Below are 20,374 nucleotides of genomic sequence, written 5' to 3' on the forward strand. Positions count from 1 at the left end.
ACGCATACGCTTTAACAATAAATTTAAGCAGAGTATTGGGAAAACAAGGCTTAATGCATGTGCATAAAGTGTCACTCCAAATAAGTCTATGACGTCCGCACAAGCTCACAATTATCAGGAAGAACACTTTCTGCTTCAATGGACTTTTGCCTTTAAAGGAAGTCTCTTCTGAACCAAAATCCAGTATAAGCAAAAAAGTGTTGTCCCTCATTAGACTGTGCAGATTGCACAGACTAATCTGGGACAACACTTTATGCTATGCATAAAACACTGTTTTTTTTTCAGAGGAAGGATCATGTTATTGATGCTTTAGTATTCACTAGAAACACACACTTTAGTATTCACTAGAAACACACACTTTAGTATTCACTAGAAACACACACTTTAGTATTCACTAGAAACACACACTTTAGTATTCACTAGAAACACACACTTTAATATTCACTAGAAACACACACTTTAGTATTCACTAGAAACACACACTTTAGTATTCACTAGAAACACACACTTTAGTATTCACTAGAAACACACACTTTAGTATTCACTAGAAACACACACTTTAGTATTCACTAGAAACACACACTTTAGTATTTACTAGAAACACACACTTTAGTTTTCACTAGAAACACACACTTTAGTATTCACTAGAAACACACACTTTAGTATTTACTAGAAACACACACTTAAGTATTCACTAGAAACACACACTTTAGTATTCACTAGAAACACACACTTTAGTATTCACTAGAAACACACACTTTAGTATTCACTAGAAACACACACTTCAGTATTCACTAGAAACACACACTTTAGTTATCACTAGAAACACACACTTTAGTATTCACTAGAAACACACACTTTAGTATTCACTAGAAACACACACACAAATATTTTCAGGGTTCACATGTTTGCACAAAATTTGAATGTGCACAGAAAATAATAAACAGATACTGTGTGAGTGTACATATGTGAGACTCTAGATTGAAAATGAAATGGAGCTCTCAACAATTGAACGTCCTTTTCTGATGAACAGTTCATATAAAAATATAAACTCCTATTCATTATGATAATAGACTCGGCTATTTTAAAGAATTAACAAACAAACATATCTGGGATCCAGATAAAGCTGTTTAAAATAACATAGCATAATTATAAACATATAAAATACCATTGTTAAAAAAAAGTGTTGTATGTACCTCTAGAGTAGATTGGTTTTTATCTGAATTATTAACTATGGTAAAAATACATTCACCAAGTAAAACAGTAGTATAATGTGCATCAATAAAGGCTAAAATGATAAAACTGCATAACAAGGATCTATAAGAAAACATCAAACAAGTGTACCTCCTTCCCCTAAATAGTTGACTTCAATTAGAGACACGGAGAAAGTGGTGCCTATTTCCAGGAAGCCAGTTCCCTCGATTTTAATGTCCAGGATCCTGTTTGTGAGTCCCTCTGCAAACGTCACTGTGCCATCGTTCAGTGCAAGGAGGATGCCAGATTGGGGCTACAATATTTGATTTAGAATGTTAACTCTTTCAGTGCTGGAACCGAATTTTGAAGGCCTTTGCAAACAGTTTTGATCCAGATGAGACGCCACACAACGTAGTGTCTCATCAGGATCCAAACTGTTTGCTATTCTTATAGTATTCTTTGAAAAAAATCAAAGAAAATGCTTATTTTAGAAATTCAGCAGATGAAATTTTTGCAGACGACAAATTTCCCTGCATGCAAAGGGTTAAACAATGGATGTAATTATAAAAAAATTGAGCCATGCTCTTGGAAAATGGGGCAAAATGCATGAGCAAACAGTGTTTTTCCAGATTTTCCTGTTCAGTTGTGCAGACTGCGCAGGCTAATCTGGGATGACACTTTACGTACATGCATTAAGCCCTGTTTTCCCAGAGTGAGGCTCATATAAGATTTTGAAGGTGTATGTCTATTTGCTTTCTTGTTATTTTAATACATCTGTAATGCCAGACTCCAACACGTTCTAGCCAAATTTGTCTGCAAAATTTGATTTAAGGAATAGTAATATAAATAAATAGTACACTTTTTAATGCCTGCTCTCCCTATAGTTCTTTGATGAGACTAGAACACACATAATCCAATTGTTACATTTAAAAAAAATTATTATGCTAGAAAGATCGAAAAGTACATCATTATATATAATCACATAAAGTTGGAAAAGCAGCAGGCTAATAACTGATGACACTTTCTACTTTGATAGATTTTTTTTTAAATAAGTCTCTTCTAAACCAAAATCAAGTCTAGTGGAGCGTGTTGTCCTTGAAAGGCAAGAGTGGAGTGCATAAGTTCATCTAGGACGACTCTTTATGCATATGCATAAAGCCAGTACTCCCTGAATGAGGGTCAAAATATACAGTAACTTTTATTGTTCACATAAATAACAACCTAAACATGGCTTGTTAATCCATGAACCATATCTTACAATGTCATATTTGATGCTGAAGGTCAGGATGACATTTCCAAACACGCCTGCATATCTCGTGAAGTTGAGTCGCACATTTCTTGTCAGATCTACAGGGTCAACTTTCACGGTCTGATACTCCGGGATTATCCCAAATACACCGTGAGGGTCATCATTGTACCTGATTGGACAAAAATGACAGAAAGGATTTTCCAGTTTAAAAGAAATACAAATAGTCCTAATTTAAGGATTTCGTTTTAATGTAGTTACATGTACATGTACCTAGGAAGTATGAAAAAAGAGGTTTCAGGACTAAAGTAGGTTTGGAATAACACATTAAAATAACCATTTGATAATGTACAATAAACAATTATTGTAAACATACTTGATAGTGAAGGTAGACAAGTTGTACTGCTTGTCTATTTCGGCGCCACCCACAATTTTTGTGATAGCCAATCGGAACGTTTCAGAGAGTTCAGGAATTGTATCAAGCATGATTTGGAGGGTAATGGCAGCTGATCGTTCCTCGTCCGCCAACAGGACAGAGCCATTGATAGGCTGCATGTCAGGACGGGCCATGTCTATCGGGCCTTGGACCTCCCAGAACACCTGCACAAATAGGAAAATCATGTCATATTGATTGAAACAGATTAGCTAGAAACAGCAGGGAAGTTCCAAAGATTTTGCTTTTTCAATTAATTAGTCTAATTTGCATTTATTCTTATACATTTAAATTTATGCAAAGTTATGGACATTTCAGTAGAATTGTTAAATTGTGTTCAATCTCCCTCTTTTACTTAAACATGTGTAAGATTATTATATCTTTTACAGGGACATGTTCAAAAAAATTCTTTTTTTCTGTCATTTAATGAATCTAATAACAAAATCCAGGATTTATACATGTATTTGGAATGGTTAAAGAAATATGATAACAAGGAAAAAAGATCAAACAAAGTGTTACTGCCCTGGAAATTGAATCCAGGACCGCTAAAAACAAAAGCCAAGGGGCAACAACATCAAAACACAGACATTTTAACAAAGAAGGTAGTTTTAATACTATGTCGGTAATACCTGTTGTTGTTTTTTAAATTATCGTTATGAAAAACGTTACATACGGCTAATTATTCTTCCATTTCGAATGACGAATATCAATACACAAACATATATTTAAACTTTTTTCTTATTCATGAGTTTAACTTTGCTTGTTTGTATATAATTAATAAATTCTCTTTAATACAGACATTTTTTTTCATCATTTAAGCAAAGTGCGTTAAAAGCAGAACTGCACAGATCTATAAGATCCATGGCATGCTGCGTTTGATTAAAAGAAGGAGCTGACCTCAATATTGCCAACAGTTCCAGTGTCCTGTCTCCGGATGATGGGGAACTGTACAGCAAGAGTGGTCACCCCGTCTGGTTCCTCATACTCCCGGGCTAGCTGAGCAGGGCCGTCAAAGCGTACAATGCCATTGGGGTCACCAAACTTGGATATCTGAAGCAGGTAAGTGTACAGCAATTGTAAATGAATTAGCGACGGAACACTATACGGTTACTTACTTAAACACATTCACAGCGTTACTAACTGGGCTGTCCTCAAATACATCAGTTTACTAACATATTTTTTAGCTTTTTGTTATATTTAAATCTGAAATCTAGATGTAATAGTTGTGCATGTCAATATAATGTTTAATTGTTTTTGAGTTTTGCTTGTTTTATGACATAGACCGATAACAAATAATCAAATCAGAAAAAGATCGGGAAATTGATGATAAAAACAATACATTTAGAATGTTTCTAGTAATAAAAAACAAGCACCACAAAATTCTTAGCCATTGAAAAATCCGGATATGAACTCACAGTCAGCAATACTGCACCAGTTGTTGGGCTGACCTCACCATTACCGCTAGTAACCGGTGACCCCTCGACCTTTGTGATCTTGACAACAAAGGTCTTTTCTATCTCCCAGCTTGAGAAAGGCTTGACGTTGAGAGTGAAAGTTCTCTCCTCTGCTTCCCCATCTGCCCACTTTAGAGTTCCAGATGTGAGCTCGTTGCTACCGACAACATAGGATATGTCGTTTGTACCCTGTAGAGGTGAGGTGGGATTGTTCGGTCCAAAGATTTGCCAAAAAACCTGAAAAACATTAAAAATGATTTATCAAAATGAGATAAAAAATATCTTGGACAAGAAAAAAATTCAAGGGATGCATTATACTGATTGAATGCACTTTTGCTGTACAGATTACTACTTAAATCATGACTATTTACATTAACAAAAGGTCATAACTAATTACATTGTATATAACAAAATACTACAGGACAATAATGCAAACATGATTATTTCAACCCCAATGATACAAAGAATAATCACTTAAACTTATTATTCATCTTCATTTTTCATAAATAAAATAAGTACAAGCAAAGGAACAAAAAATCAAATAAATCTAACTTAACTCACAGACACTTGAATTTTAAATAAAAAAACAACAACCCCACATACCGTTTGTTCACCTAGAAGCCCGCTGGTTCTTTCGACTGTAAACATCCTTTGTAGGGTCCTTGCGGGGTTATCTACAGTGATGATCAGCTGACCTTTGAACCCAAACTTTCCGTTTGGATAATCTGACTTTGCGATTGTCACCGTTGAAACTACTGCCTTTCCTAAGACAGCTCCACCTGTAGATATATATGTATGTAGTTTTGCAGGTGTGTGCAATTAGCATTAAAACACTTATTTGAAAAATATATATCTTCAATTTAAATAGACATGATAATAGGTCTGTATTTAAGGTGCATGTGTCTGTGTGTATTGCTTGGGCAGAGTGTTTAAGGGGGTTGGGGAGGACTTTTGTGGTGTTTTCAAATATTTAAGGTTTCTGATCTGCATGTAGTTAATTTTGAGGTATTATTATGAACTATATCATTTCAAACACTTTTCTCAGCCAAGGGCAGTATTGGCATTATATTCACGTTGTTATCATTTCACTGGACACAAATCTTTAAAAAGACAGTATTTTTTAAACAAATGTCAAGTCTAAGCAGAAAATGTTATCCATGATAAGCCTGTACTCACTGCACAGGCTTATCAAGAACGATACTTTACGCATATGCATTAAGCCTGGTTTCCCAGATTGACTCAAATACTACTAATAAATAACCAAAAAAGACAAACCAACAATAGTAAAAAAATGCATCCCATGCAAATAGTTCCTGACCTGTTGTACTGACTAACTCCACTCTGAATGTCTCTGTATTCTCCATGCTTGAATCGTCCAGGATGGTGATATCCAGAGTTGCATTGCGACTGCCGTCTGCAAAGGTTACCTCCCCCTGCGTGCTCACGTAATCTTCCCCCACGGTTGCCGTGTCATTGATCACCCTGTAGAGCACTGACACAGCTCCATAGTTACCACCAGTCCTTATCAACGGAATCTTAGCAACACCTTCTTCTTCTGTCACTATAAACATTTGTAAGTGTATATACATCCTGAAGCAAGAACTTAAATTGAATCTTGTGAACAAAACAACAAATACACTGAAAGTATAAGAAAGCAGTGGAAGCATTTTTCTTTTGTACATTAAATCTAAATACAAAGTAAAAACATAAAAAATTCATTCATAGAAATCAATCATAGAAATACATAAAATTAATAGAATAATATGCTTACAAATTAAAACTACCCTGTTATAAATATTGTAACACACACACAAATAAAATAAAAAAGCAATAAATAGGGTCAAGCAGGATTCTTTTGTATCATCTTCAATATAATTTTGCACTTTACCTGGTATTTAAATGTTTTGTTCAAGCAAATGTTTAGAGTCAGTGCTGCAATTCATCAACAAACCTGTGAACTGCATTGCCAGGTCTGTAAACTGGATGGTCCCCTCAGCATTGTCATTCCTCTCTATGACAATCTCCTTCACTCCCTGGGAACCAATCACTGGTCTCTGGTCAAGTTGTAGGCCGGAAACCAAAGTGTAGTTGTAGGAGCTGGGATACAAAATGTGAACTACTTACTTTTGAGCCATGCTGTTGGAACTCGGGGCTTAATACACATGCCTTAAGTTGACTAGATTTTGGCTAAGGAGAGACTTCCTTTTACCGAAAAATACCATAAAAGCAGAAAGTCTTGTCTCTCATTAGCCTGTGTAGACTGCACAGGCTAATCTAGGACAACACTTTACTCACATGCTTTGAGCCAAATTTTCCCAGTGGGTGGCTCATTACATTTTTTTGTGTTCCTGCTTTATTTAAATAAAACAGAAAACAATGTACACATGGCACAATACTAATAAATGGTTATTTACAGTGGCTATCTTAGAAGAGTGACCATTACTACAAAATGCTCTGGACATACTGTAAAATCATTTGTCATGAAATTTTGTGGTTTTACAAAATATGACTTACTCGTGGAAAAATACATTTGTAGATATATTAGCTTGGAAAAACAAGAGGAATTTACACTGGTCATTTTCCAATGTGTTTGTGTTACATTTGTTTAAGCAATCAACTCACAAAATCAACAAAAATTTATTTCCCATGAATAATAATTATTTTACATTATTCAATGAGGAAATGTGTAAGAGAACATTATCTACTCACCAAGTTTTGTAAGGTGATATTACCCACCACAAATGCACTAATGAGTTGTCCAAGAATTACATATGCTAGTTTTAACCCTTTGCATGCTGGGTAATTTGTCTTCTGCTAAAATGTTGTCTGCTGAATTTCTAAAATTAGCATTTTCTTCGATTTTTTCCAAAGAATACTATCAGAATAGCAAACAGTTTGGATCCTGATGAGACGCCACCTTCTGTGGCGTCTCATCTGGATCCAAACTGTTTGCAAAGGCCTTTAAAATCCGGTTCCAGCGCTTAAAGGGTTAAAGTTTTTTGATACAGCCAGGTTCCAGGTAACCCACCTTGGATCCACCAGTCTGGCGGAGGTCAGGTTAAGATAGAAGCTCTCTGGGCCCTCTGGTACATCGTCCTGCCTCAACTGGATGTCTATGAAGAGCTGGTTCTGTCCATGTTGGAAGGTCAATGTCCCCTCTTCAGGGAAATAGTCGAGCTCAGTCGCTGTGCCCGGGTATGTCTTGTACGTCACAAACACCTGGCCATTCAGACCCCCACGACGGATCACTGGCAAACTAACCTGCAATAAAGAAGTCAGAGACAAGTTAGATCAAACACTGCATGGAGAACTTACCTGCGGAATAGTAGTTTAAGTTCAGCCACAGTTAAAGCAATATATATGAGCATTGCTTTGGGATAATAGGGCTTAATGCTTGTGCATAAAGTGTCACCAAGATTAGCCTGTGCAGTCTGCACATTATTATCAGGGACAACACTGTCCATTTTTATAGCATATTTCATTAAAAGGAAGTTTCTTCTAAACAAAAATCCAGTTTAACTGAAAAGTGTTGTCACTGACTATAGCCTCTGCGGACTGCACAGGCTAGTCTGGGACGACACGTGACGCACACGCATTTAACAATGTTTTCACAGAGTGATGCTCTTTTAAAAATTGTGTCTTGTTCTGAGAAAACAGGGCTTAATTCATGTGCGAAAAGTGTCATCCCAGATTAGCCTGTGCAGTCTGCACAGGCTCATCAGGGACGACACTTTCCGCTTTAATGGTATTTTAAGTTTCAAGGCAGTCCCTTCTTACCGAAAATCAAGTTGAGGTGGAAAGTGTCGTCCCTGATTAGCCTGTTCGGACTGCACAGGCTAATCTGGGACGACATTTTACGCACATGAATTAAGCCCTGTTATCTCAGAACAAGACAAAATTGTTTTCATGAACTTGAGAGATCATTCCACCATTTCACAACTATTTGTCAAAAAAACATATAACTATAAACAATGTGTAACTTCAGCTGCGACAGCATTTAAATGTCCTTTATTATTAATGCCAGAAAAAATAAACAAAGTTTACCATATCAGATAAAAATAGCATTCAAACAATATACCAAACAAATAGTGTTTGTAAAAATATCACAACAATTGTAAAATACTTTAAACCAATATATCTTTTTTTGTTTCCGCACATAACATATAAACAGTGCTTTTGACACCTAAACTTACTGAGAATCTGTCCTCTGTGGTAATAAAGGTTTCTGGAAGGTCAAACACAAACTCCCCGTGGGGGTGGTCGCTCGCAACAAACACAATGTCGGACATAGTTGCAGAGGAAACTGATGACAGAACAGCGCCCCCTGTGGCAGAACTAAGCTGCAGCGTGTAGATTGAACGTAACTCCGGAATACTGTCATCCAATGCCTGGGACAATGTAACAAATCAGACTGTTTATATAGGCTTCGTTTTGTGAAAAACTGGATTTTCACTTAGAAGAGACTTTTTTTAAACAAAATAAGCTCTTAAATCGGCAAGTGTTTTCACTGACACTTAAGGCACATGACTTTTAACAGAATAAGGCTTATAGGAATGATAAGGCTCCAGAAAAAATATCAGGAGAAAATCCTCGTCACTAACAGCTGGTGTTATTCTATGCTGAATTTAAGTTCATATTAACTTCTATGCTTGGTTATTTATACTATTTTTCATGTTTTATATCAAACACATGGGGGGAAAAGGTTTTGCAATTGTAAATTGGTTACTCAGTTAGGACAGAGAAACTTATGGTAAACTTGCAAATCAAATAAAAATCAATGAACTATTTTAAGATGATTATGGGGTCAAAAAATTATCTTCGTTTTTCTCCCATTGATGCACAAACAAACTTTATAAAAAAAAATTCAAATGTTTTTGTAAAAGGGAAAACTCAGTGCGTGACATATATGGCAATAAAATCATTAGATACATAGAAGTGCTTGCCTGGTAAGCCCTATTTTCCTTCACCAAATGAGACACCTTCTGGGCTTAATGCATCTGCGTGAAGTGTCATCCTTGACAAGCCAGTGCAGTCCAGTGCAGTCAGCACAGGCTTGTAAGGAAAAAAACATTACACTTTTCTTTTTTTTAAAGATAGTCCCTTCTAAACAAAACTCCAGTTTATGCGGAAAGTGTCATCCCTATTTAACCTGTACTAATTGCACAGGCTAATCTGAGACGACACTTTACGTACATGCATTAAGCCCAGTTTTCCCAGAATTAGGCTAAAATATATCCTTGAAGTGTACCTGCAGTGTAATTGCTGCCTTCTGTTGCAGGTCCACAATGGTCACTGTTCCCTCCACTTGCAGGAAGGCACTCTGGTCTCGTGGAGTTATCGCCCAGGAGACGGACACGTCCCCATAGATACCGGACCCCCGGGTCAACACTATCTGCACCTGACCCTTGTAGTTGGGACTGGACTCACCCGGCTCACCTGTTAGATAAGTATTGTATATTTTCTTTGTCTTTTTTTTAATGAACCTCATTCTGGAAAAATCAGGCTTAATACATGTATTTAGTGTCTGCCTAGATTACCCTGTGCAGTCTGTACAGGCTCATTAGGGACGACACTTTCTGCTTTTATGATATATTTCGTTCAAAGAAAAACGCTTACACAAAAAATCAGCATAGGCCCAAAGTGTCTTACCTAATAAACCTGTGCTGACTTTACATGCTAAAACTTTACGGACATGCATAAAGTCCCATTATCCCAGAGCAAAAAGTGATTTAACAGTACTTTTAAGACTTAAACTACACATATATTTGGACCCACCTATATAGACCAGCATGCTTGCCAGCACTATCATAATGGACTCACCTATATAGACCAGCCTGCTTTCCGGCACTATCTCAATAGTGCCACTCGCCCCAGGGTCAGGCAATACAATGATGCGGGCGTCCCCCTGGGTGTGGCTGATGTCTGCGTTGTTGTCCACGGCAACCAGAGACACACGGAACCGCTCCTCACCCTCCAGGATGGAGTCTGGCTTGGTCCTCAGGGACAGAGACTTTGTCTTCTCACCCTGGGGAAACATTGGTAAGTTTTAAGTACTAAATACTGTGAATATAATTTTTAATGTAAATGAAAAAAAGAATCTTCTTAACTAACAATAGCTGAAAATTGAACTTTATACAAATCATTTTTATATTGAACCTTAAACAAAGACAACCATTTACAATAATAATTTTTAACATAAGATCAATGCCTTTTTTGAACCATAATATAAAGCATATTTCATAGCAATATCACCTCTTAAAAAGCATACTTTATTCCTTTGTACACAAAAAGAGGCCCAGTCTATAGAAGGAGTCCGCACAATTTTAGATGGATGTCCCCTTATGAGCATGTACTGCTTAAACGCAGAATACTGGTTGAAACATTTGAGGTTCATTCTGGGAAAACTGGATGTAAATTGTCGTCTGTGCATAAATTGTCATCTCAGATTAGCCTGTGGCGTCTGCAAAGGCTTATCAGACACAACACTTTCTGTCTAGACAGGATTTTTTGCTAAAAAAGAGATTTCATCTGAAAAAAAATTGATATAAGTGAAAAGTGTCATCCCAAATTAGCCTGACTGTGGACTGCACCTGATGACACTTTGCCCACATGCACTAGGCACCACTTTCCCAGGGCGGGGCTTAGAGTTAAATACATGTACTGCTCTGAGGCAGAATACGAGCTGAAAAATTTTAAATGAGCTTGGATGGATCTGGCAAATCCAGACTGGCAATACAAACCTGGGCAAACATCATGGTGCCTAAAAGAGGCTCGTAAAAATCGTACACTGCCTCTGCGTTGAGCCTCCACTGGACGTTGACCACGCCCTCTGACCCCTGGACACGCTCAACTATCAACCTGGCCTCCCCATTGGGGTCAGTCTCTGTGCGCGACTCTTTCACCACCACCTGGTTAGATTACAAAAACTGGTACGAATTCCAAGTGTTAACTGACTGTTCAAAGTTAAATGCTCTCTCCCTGATGATTGTGAAGCATTTTTGATGAAAGCAGGTACTCAGTCTGGGAAACATGAGCTAAATGCATGTGTGTAAAGTGTCGTCCCAGATTAGCCTGTGCAGTCCACACTGACTAATCAGGGAGAACACTTTAACACTTTCTGCCTTCACTGAATTGTGGTTAAAAAGAGACCCCTTTTTAACAATAAAATCCATAAAGGCTGAAAGTGTGTATCCTGATTATATAACCTGTGCATATAGCACATTCTAATCTGGGAACACATGCATTAAGTGTCCATCCTGATTATATAACCTGTGCATATAGCACATTCTAATCTGGGAACACATGCATTAAGTGTCTATCCTGATTATATAACCTGTGCATATAGCACATTCTAATCTGGGAACACATGCATTAAGTGTCTATCCTGATTATATAACCTGTGCATATAGCACATTCTAATCTGGGAACACATGCATTAAGTGTCCATCCTGATTATATAACCTGTGCATATAGCACATTCTAATCTGGGAACACATGCATTAAGTGTCTATCCTGATTATATAACCTGTGCATATAGCACATTCTAATCTGGGAACACATGCATTAAGTGTCTATCCTGATTATATAACCCGTGCATATAGCACATTCTAATCTGGGAACACATGCATTATTTTCAGTTTTCCCACTGCAGAGATCAATTAATAAGTAATAAATTAATTTTACTTAAACTGTCAATTTTCCTCAGATTGTTGTCCTCATTCTTGAAGATCATATAAAATAATTGTTTGTAGTTAAATACATTTATATTAACCCTTTACCACTGAGAGACAAAGTGAAAATGGCTAGGTGCAAACAGCATAAAACCAGAACAGCCTGCGAATAACTCCCAGTCTGTTCAGGTTTTATGCGTTTTGCTGCTCATCAGTATCTAAGGGTTGGAAATGAAGCCTTTAAAACTTGAATCTAGTAAGAAAGGTCTTTAATTTAATTTAACTTTCTAAGGGACTACAAATGCGTCAAAATAGGTTTCTTAGTGGTAAAGGGATAATATCATATAAAATAAATTTTGGTGGTTAAATACATTTATATTAAATGTCTTATGTTACTTTACCTCCGAGGTAACAAATCTGAACAGTCCATTTGGAGAGTCATTCTTCAGAATGGCCACTCTAACCGATTTGGATGGTCCAAGCAATGCCCCGCCTGTCACACTTATCAGCGATATGTCAAAAGTCTGCAAAAATACATAATTCAGCGCAACATTTCACAAGAGTAATTATAACTGTGTTTATTTAAGGAAAACAGTTAATGCTTATTTTAACTCTGAAAACAGAATGAAAATAAGAATTTTGTAAAAAATGGCTTAATTTCTTTTATATCTTATCAAACTTACCATAGTCTGAACCCTTTTTGGAATTAAAATGCTTACAAATAATAAGACTGTAAAAAACTAATTTGTCATTCAAATACTATGAGAGTTAACATCTTTCATAGAAACAAACATGTGGCTTAAAAACTTATCATATTCTATTCCTATACTTACAAAATAATGAAACCACACTCAAAACATGAACTATACCTCCATATTCTCGGGTATGTTATCATCAATGATGGTCACATATATATTGGCACTCTGCTGCAGGTTAGCAAGGGAGAGCGTTCCACTGGAGGGACTGAAGTCCAACACAGTTGCCTCCCTTGGCTCAGCCTGCCAGGTCACGGTCACCGGCCCATACAGGCCCACAGACCGGCTCACAGTCAGAGGTACGGTGGTGTTCATACCAAACTCCTCATAGATGTCAATCCTTCCTTCAATGTTCTGTAAAGAAAGTGAATGCCACCATCAGTTCTTTGTTGACTGTTCGAACCCACAGTTACTACAATATGAGCCTGGCTCTGGGAAAATGGGGTTTAATGCATGTGTGTAAACTGTCATCCCAGATGAGCTTGTGCAGACCACACAGGTTATAAGGAACGACACATTCTGCCTAGACTTAATTTTAGTTAAGAAGAGACTTTCTTTACGTGAGAAATTCGATAAAAGGCAAAAATGTTGTCTTTGATTATCCTGTGCAGTCTTTCTAGGATAATATGAAACAACACTTAACCCTTTGCATGCTGGGTAATTTGTTGTTTGCTAAAATGTCGTCTGCTGAATTTCTAAAATAAGCATTTTCTTCATTTTTTTCAAAGAATACTATCAGAATAGCAAACAGTTTGGATCCAGATGAGACGCCACGTTCTGTGGCGTCTAATCTGGATCCAAACTGTTTGCAAAGGCCTTCACAATTCGGTTCCAGCATTGAAAGGGTTAAAGGAAATGCATTAAGCCCTGTTTTCCTATAGCACAGCTCATAGGCTTCACTCACAATTTGCTTGCAAAACTTAGTTTTATAATTAATCACTCATTATGATTATTCCATGTACATATCAGAAATGACATTGAACCAATCAAATCATGTGGTATTCAAACAGTAACACGTCAGTGATAAAATGTTTGGTGTTATTTCATTTGTCAATACACCACTCATAAATATTATAAAACTACAATTTTTAAAAGCCACTTTTCTTACAGTATATAATATAGTGGTAAAGGAATATAAACACTTGTTACTGACTAAGTTCCTTTAAATGAAGTTTACAATATCACTACAGTGCACATTCACAACTGAACATTCCCAAACAACTAATATCATCTTCGCAAGATCTATTTTGTTCACCATTTATCATCTTTTTCTACATATCTTTAAACAATCATCTTTTTCTACATAACTTTAAACAATCATCTTTTTCTACATAGCTTAACAAAATAAATAATTAGAATATGCACAATCATTACACAACAATTTACATATTTCATACAATAATAATTGGCATTCAAAATCAAATCAAATGTGGTGTGTATATTTCCCATCGTTAGCATCTCTTTGCAATATTTTCAATTGGAATGTATGGTCCCCTTTATACTTGAATGGTCTCCTGTCATGAACGAACTAAAAAAAATTTGCAAACATAGAACTAATAAAAAACAAAACAGCCCCATACTTACAGTGGTAACGTTAAACTGAACAATGCCTCGAGCGTTATCATTCTCAGAGATGGTAACCATGACGGTGTTACCAGGGTAACGGATGCTGGGTGCTGCTCCCGGGGAAGGGGAGTTACCTACCAACACAACACTGGTCAGGTTCACCAGAAACAGCTCAGCAGCCTCTGGTATGGTGTCCTAGAAAATTAGATGTGTTCTTTTGGTTAAAATTCAAGAGATATAAGCCATGTTCAAAAGAAAAATGGGCTAAATGCATGTGCGGGAATTGTTTCCCAAGATTAGACTGTGCAGTCCCTTCCAAGTTATCTTAGATGACGCTTTCTGCCTACACTGGTTTTTAGTATGCAAGAGACCCCCTTTAAACAAAATAAATCTAAAAGCAGACTGCACAGGCTAATCTGTGGAGATACTTTACGCACATGCATTAGAATGAGGCTAATATATAAGATTATCAATACCAACTTTTACCAAAATTGCTCCACAAGCATCGTGTTATTTGTGATTGGTAAAAGTTTAAATAAATAGATATGCTTAAATGCTATTCAAAGGTTTGATAAAACAAAATCCTTCTTTGATCACTATAATGACGCCTAAAGTCAACAGACTCTTAGCCAGAAGGCCTTTAACAATTTTGAGCAACTCAACCCAGATTATAATTAAACATCACAATTATCTAGTCAATGCATTTAAAGAAGAATAATACAGAAAATTTAAGAAGTTATCTAATATTTCAAAAATTTACAACTGAAAATAAAAAGTATTTTAATAATATTCAAATACATACAGTAAACAAACCTTTCTTAACCCTTTCAGTGCTGTAACCGTATTTTAAAGGCCTTTGCAAACAATTTGGATCCAGATAAGACGCCACAGAACATGGCGTCTCATCAGGATCCAAACTGTTTGCTATTCTGATAATATTCTTTGAAAAGAAATCGAAGAAAATACTAGTTTTAGAAATTCAGCAAACGACAATTTAGCAGACCACAAATTTCCCAGCATGCACTTTCTTAAACAAATTCAACATAGAATGACAATCTGCAAACCTGTTTGATAACAATCTCCACTGGTACCCTTGTCACATTCTCTTGTAACAACGCCATGCCTTGCCGTGATATAAAGTCCTGACCTGACACGGCCTGCTGGGAGATGGGGATTGTATCATCAACTGACGTTCTAAAGAATACGAATCAGCTGAACTATAGGAAAACTGGATTAAATGCATGTGCACTAAGTGTTGTTCAAAATTAATCTGTGCTGTGTGCACAGGCTAATTAAAGACAACACTTTCCGCCTATACTGGATATTTGTTTAGAAGAGAATTTCTTTACACAAAAAATATAAGCGGAAAGTGTTGTACCTCATTAGCCAGTGGAGATTGCCAAAGCTGACACTGCACGCACCGTTATCACAAATTACAGCTTATTTACATGTTTTTATCCTGGAAATGTATTTTTATCACATCATCTAGCCTTCACTAGATAACAAACATGGACCTAGTTGTTCACAATTAAGTTAAAATTTTGATTAAAATTTCTCTTTCTTGTCTAGCATAAACTACATAATGAAAGGCAACAATCGGATCTAAACGTTGTTGTTTTTTAATACCAGTGCTTTAAAGGTAATTTAACCTGTGGGATTGAAGTATTTTTTATAAGTTTTTTTATGAGCCTTGTTCTGGGAAAATAGGGCTTAAAGCATGTTTGCCAAGTGTTGTTCCAGGTTATCCTGAGCAGTCTGCCGATGCTAATCAAGGACAGTACTTTCCGCTTATACTGGATTTTCCTTTGGAAGAGGCTTGCTTTTTTATTTAAATTTGTAAAAGAAGTATTAATCATTTACACACATGCAATAAGTCCAGTTTTTTCCCTAACATGGCTCAAATTGTCGCAATCAATCAATAACTGTACGAAACAGACCACTATGGTAAACGTACATGTAGGTGACCTGTAAGATGCCAGACATGCCCTGTTGCCGCACAACATACAAAACAATGGTGGTGTCAGATCCCTCAGGTTCTACCACAGTCTGGGACGTTGTCTCCCACCGTACCACCCCATATGGCGAGTCATTGGCCAGCACAACCACCTTGGCCGTGTTGTTGACGCCTGGAGACAGGAAATAAAGTAGCAATTATGGCTTGTTCATAGCTCAGTATCAAGAAGTGAATTGTTCAAGCATTGAGTGATGTTGCATTTGTGTATTTGTCTCACAAAATTTAAGAATACAATTTATGAACAAGATAAAGATCTACAAAGTTAAAGAAGGGTCTTTTTTGTTGATAATGTTATCAAGCCTTTTAAAGGCTAAAATCTGAATGTTGCAAACAGTGCAAACAGTGTACATCAAACGAATCTTGGCCTACCACTTTAAAACCATAATTAAAAATGCATAAATGGCAATACATGTATCATTTCTATCCTAATGAAAATATGCTTTCAATAATAAGACAAGCCCCTGAAGTGTCCAACCCCAATAAAAACAAATCTTTAGCCCTTCTGCCCCTTACCTATGATTACCCCTCTTTCCTTACATATGACTGCCCCTCTGTCCCCTACCTAGGACTGCCCCTCTGCTCCTTACCTATGACTGCCCCTTGGTCCCTTATCTATGACTGCCCCTCTGCCCCTTACCTATGACTGCTCCTTGGTCCCTTACCTATGACTGTCCCTCTGCCCTTTCATATGACTGCCCCTTGGTCCCTTACCTATTACTGCTCCTCTGCCCCTTACCTATGACAGCCACTCTGTTACCAATGACTGAAACTCTGCTTCTTACCTATGATTGCCCCTCTGTACCTATGATTGCCCCTCTGTCCCTTACCTATGATTGCCTCTCTGTCCCTTAACTATGCCTGCCCATTATCCCTTACCTAAGACTGCACCTCTGTCCCCTAAATATGGCTGCCCCTCTGCTCCTTACCTATGACTGCCCCTCTGTCCCTTACCTATGATTGCCCCTCCTCTGTCTCTTACCTATGACTGCCCCTCTGTCCCTAACCTTTGACGGCCCCAATGACCCTTGCCTATGACTGCACCTCTGTCCCTAACCTATGAATGCCCCTCTGTCCCTTACCTATGATTGCCCCTCCTCTGTCTCTTACCTATGACTGCCCCTCTGTCCCTTACCTATGACTGCCACTATGTCCCTTACCTATGACTGCCCCTCTGTCCCTTACCTATGATTGCCCCTCCTCTGTCTCTTACCTATGACTGCCCCTCTGTCTCTTACCTATGATTGCCCCTCCTTTGTCTCTTACCTATGACTGCCCCTCTGTCCCTTACCTATGACTGCCACTCTGTCCTTTACCTATGACTGCCTCTCTGTCCCTTACCTATGACTGCCACACTGTCCCTTACCTATGACTGCCCCTCTGTCCCTTACCTATGACAGCACCTTTACTCCTTACTTACTATTGCACCTCTGTCTCTCACCTGCAACTACCCCTCTGTATTTTCCCTATGACTGCCCCTCAACTCCTTACCCATGACTGCCCCTCTAACCCATACCTATGGCTGCCCCTCTGCCCTGTAGACTGGTTCCAGACTGTATGACCTCTGTCAGCCGCAGGTAGGTCACTTCCTGTAGCTCTGCAATGTCATCATCTCGCACTGTCAGGCTTACAGTGGCCACAGCCTGCCCTGTGGCAAATTCAACCTGAAACATTGACACTCATCCAGACAACTTTTAACAAATGCTAGTCGCGTTCTAAGAAAACTGGGCATAATGCATGTGCGTAAAGTGTCATCCTAGATTAGCCAGTGCAGTCCACACAGGCTAATCAGGGACGACACTTTCCGCCTAAACATAATTTCCTTAAGGAGGGACTTCCATGAAACTAAAAATGCCATAAAAGTGGAAAGTGTCGTCCCTGATTAGCCTGTGCTGACTGCACAGGCTAATCTGGGACGACACTTTACCCACAGGCATTAAGCCCAATTTTCTCAGAACAAGACACATTTCATCTCCATAAATGTGCTACTTGGAAAAAAACACAGCTGAAAAGGTGTGAATAACTTTTTGGTCACCAAAATTTTAGTTTGAATTTAAGATGCACTCAAATTAGGGAATTAAAATGAACATTGTAAAATTTAGTTAAATAAAGAAGAAAAAAGAATCAGGACCAGGAAAAATGTTTTGAATAGCATTTAATTAAAATAAACTCAAATAAACAGTGTTCCACTATAGCTTAAATACCCTGATATCAGAAATTTACAGAAAATAATTTCAAGACTTTAATTTTACAATTATTACACAATCTACCTCATGGCATCAACAATGTAATTTATGTAAACACTATAATAATCAAAATTTATAAAACTAACGCTACATTTGATAGATGCTAATAATTAAAACTTACAATTCCTTCAAGAGGGGTGATATCATTGGTGCCATCGTGGTCGCCCGTAACAATCCACCTCACGGTCACATGGCCAAAGTATCCATAGCGACGTATGACATTCACCTGCACAGTGTTGTCTCTACCAGCAAGCTCCTGGGTTTGTATCTCCAGAGAGTCCTGAATATTTGACGGTATAAACTATAGAAATCTTATGCTATTTGAATGCAACAAACAAAATAACCTATTAGCTTTGCTCTGTGAAAAGAGGGTTTAAGGGATGCGCATACAACGCCATCCCAGGCAAGCCCTTGCAGTACAGAAAGGCAAATCAGGGACAACACTTTCCGCCTTTACTGGATTTCATTTTAGAAGAAACCTCCTTTAAAATACAAAAATCCATGCAAATGGAATGTGTGATCCTTAATGAGCTTGTGCAGCACAGGCTTATCTGAAACAAAACTGTATGCACATGCATTATGCCTAGTTTTCCCAGAGCACACTTCATATAGATTCATAAATCAAAAGCAAACAGTGAATCATAAAGAATTCTGGAGGGGAAACTCTTTATTTTCTTTCTTTTGAAAGTGAATTCTTTTATTCTACATGTGATTAACTTATTGTTCTATCAAAAGAAACAACTTTTTGTGTATGTAATAATACTAGAAATGCAGCAACATTCTATTTAACACATCAAAACACCTTGCTCATTATTTCCATGCCTACTATACATACAGCTGCTATTTCAATGACTCCATGTGCGTTATCATTAGAGAGAATGTTGACAGCAATCTTGTTGTTGACACTGATCTCCGCCCCACCCCCCGGGGACCTTAAGGTCACGTAGAAGGTCTCGGTGTCCTCAGGGGTAGTATCTTGAAAGACGTACACAGAGGCATGTAGAAGGTCTTGACCTGCATCCATTGTCATGGTAACCACCCTTCAACAAGTATTATTATCATTTATTAGTATTATATTATCATCATCATCACCATCATCATCATCATCATCATCATCATCATCATCATCATCATCATCATCATCATCATCATCATCATCATCATCATCACCATCATCAGCATCAGCATCATCATCATTATTACAAATGTGTTATACATAATGATAGGTACAGTGAGATTATCATAACAAATTAAAAACAAACAATAAAAACAAATGTTAAAGTACTACATTAAATATTACTTGATTATATTAATTAAATTTACATTAACTTATTATGTTTATTTCATTTAATATGAGAAAAAGTTTTTAATCACATTAAATAGGAAAAACACCAACTGAACAAAATCAATAATTGAGTGTGAATCAACATATTTATGTGCAATAATAAGTAGACTTAACTGTGTAAAACTCAATTATCTGAATGTACACATTTTGAATGTAAACTTTTCATGAAAATCTGCAAAACAACAAATTACATGAACAATTCACAATTTATTACCTTGGTGCAAAGTCACTGTCCTTGACTTTAATAAGCTGGTACAAGACTGGATTGGTAGTGATGTTTTTGTCTGCCACAGCTATCAGGTTCATATTTCCAGCTCCCTGCCCCACTGTGATGGGGACCATGCTGAGTGCAGGGCGACCAGACCAGACTGCCTGGAACCGGCTGTTCTGGACATCCCAGCCAAAAATGGCAGAGGAACCGATGGAGTTGGAGAACATGGCATATACTGAAAGA

General features: G+C 37.4%; 1 protein-coding gene across 1 annotated transcript in view; it reads right to left on the reverse strand.

Annotated features, from left to right (window-relative positions):
• Positions 1–20,374, reverse strand: part of LOC127854563 (adhesion G-protein coupled receptor V1-like) — a 139,848-nt gene that overhangs the window by 34,858 nt on the left and 84,616 nt on the right. The window contains exons 56-77 of the mRNA XM_052389627.1: positions 20,135–20,366; positions 19,411–19,615; positions 18,697–18,855; positions 17,846–17,993; positions 16,273–16,444; positions 15,383–15,512; positions 14,337–14,513; positions 12,867–13,106; positions 12,399–12,521; positions 11,068–11,235; positions 10,148–10,352; positions 9,576–9,763; positions 8,521–8,715; positions 7,356–7,588; positions 6,279–6,424; positions 5,646–5,888; positions 4,931–5,106; positions 4,289–4,564; positions 3,771–3,923; positions 2,817–3,040; positions 2,453–2,612; positions 1,345–1,507 (exon numbers count right to left, since the gene is read on the reverse strand). Of these exons, the coding sequence (XP_052245587.1) occupies positions 1,345–1,507; positions 2,453–2,612; positions 2,817–3,040; positions 3,771–3,923; positions 4,289–4,564; positions 4,931–5,106; positions 5,646–5,888; positions 6,279–6,424; positions 7,356–7,588; positions 8,521–8,715; positions 9,576–9,763; positions 10,148–10,352; positions 11,068–11,235; positions 12,399–12,521; positions 12,867–13,106; positions 14,337–14,513; positions 15,383–15,512; positions 16,273–16,444; positions 17,846–17,993; positions 18,697–18,855; positions 19,411–19,615; positions 20,135–20,366 (4,116 nt within the window). The remainder of the gene's footprint in view (positions 1–1,344; positions 1,508–2,452; positions 2,613–2,816; positions 3,041–3,770; positions 3,924–4,288; positions 4,565–4,930; positions 5,107–5,645; positions 5,889–6,278; positions 6,425–7,355; positions 7,589–8,520; positions 8,716–9,575; positions 9,764–10,147; positions 10,353–11,067; positions 11,236–12,398; positions 12,522–12,866; positions 13,107–14,336; positions 14,514–15,382; positions 15,513–16,272; positions 16,445–17,845; positions 17,994–18,696; positions 18,856–19,410; positions 19,616–20,134; positions 20,367–20,374) is intronic.

Source organism: Dreissena polymorpha, chromosome 13 (assembly GCF_020536995.1).
Source record: "Dreissena polymorpha isolate Duluth1 chromosome 13, UMN_Dpol_1.0, whole genome shotgun sequence".
Taxonomy (NCBI): Eukaryota; Metazoa; Mollusca; class Bivalvia; order Myida; family Dreissenidae; genus Dreissena; species Dreissena polymorpha.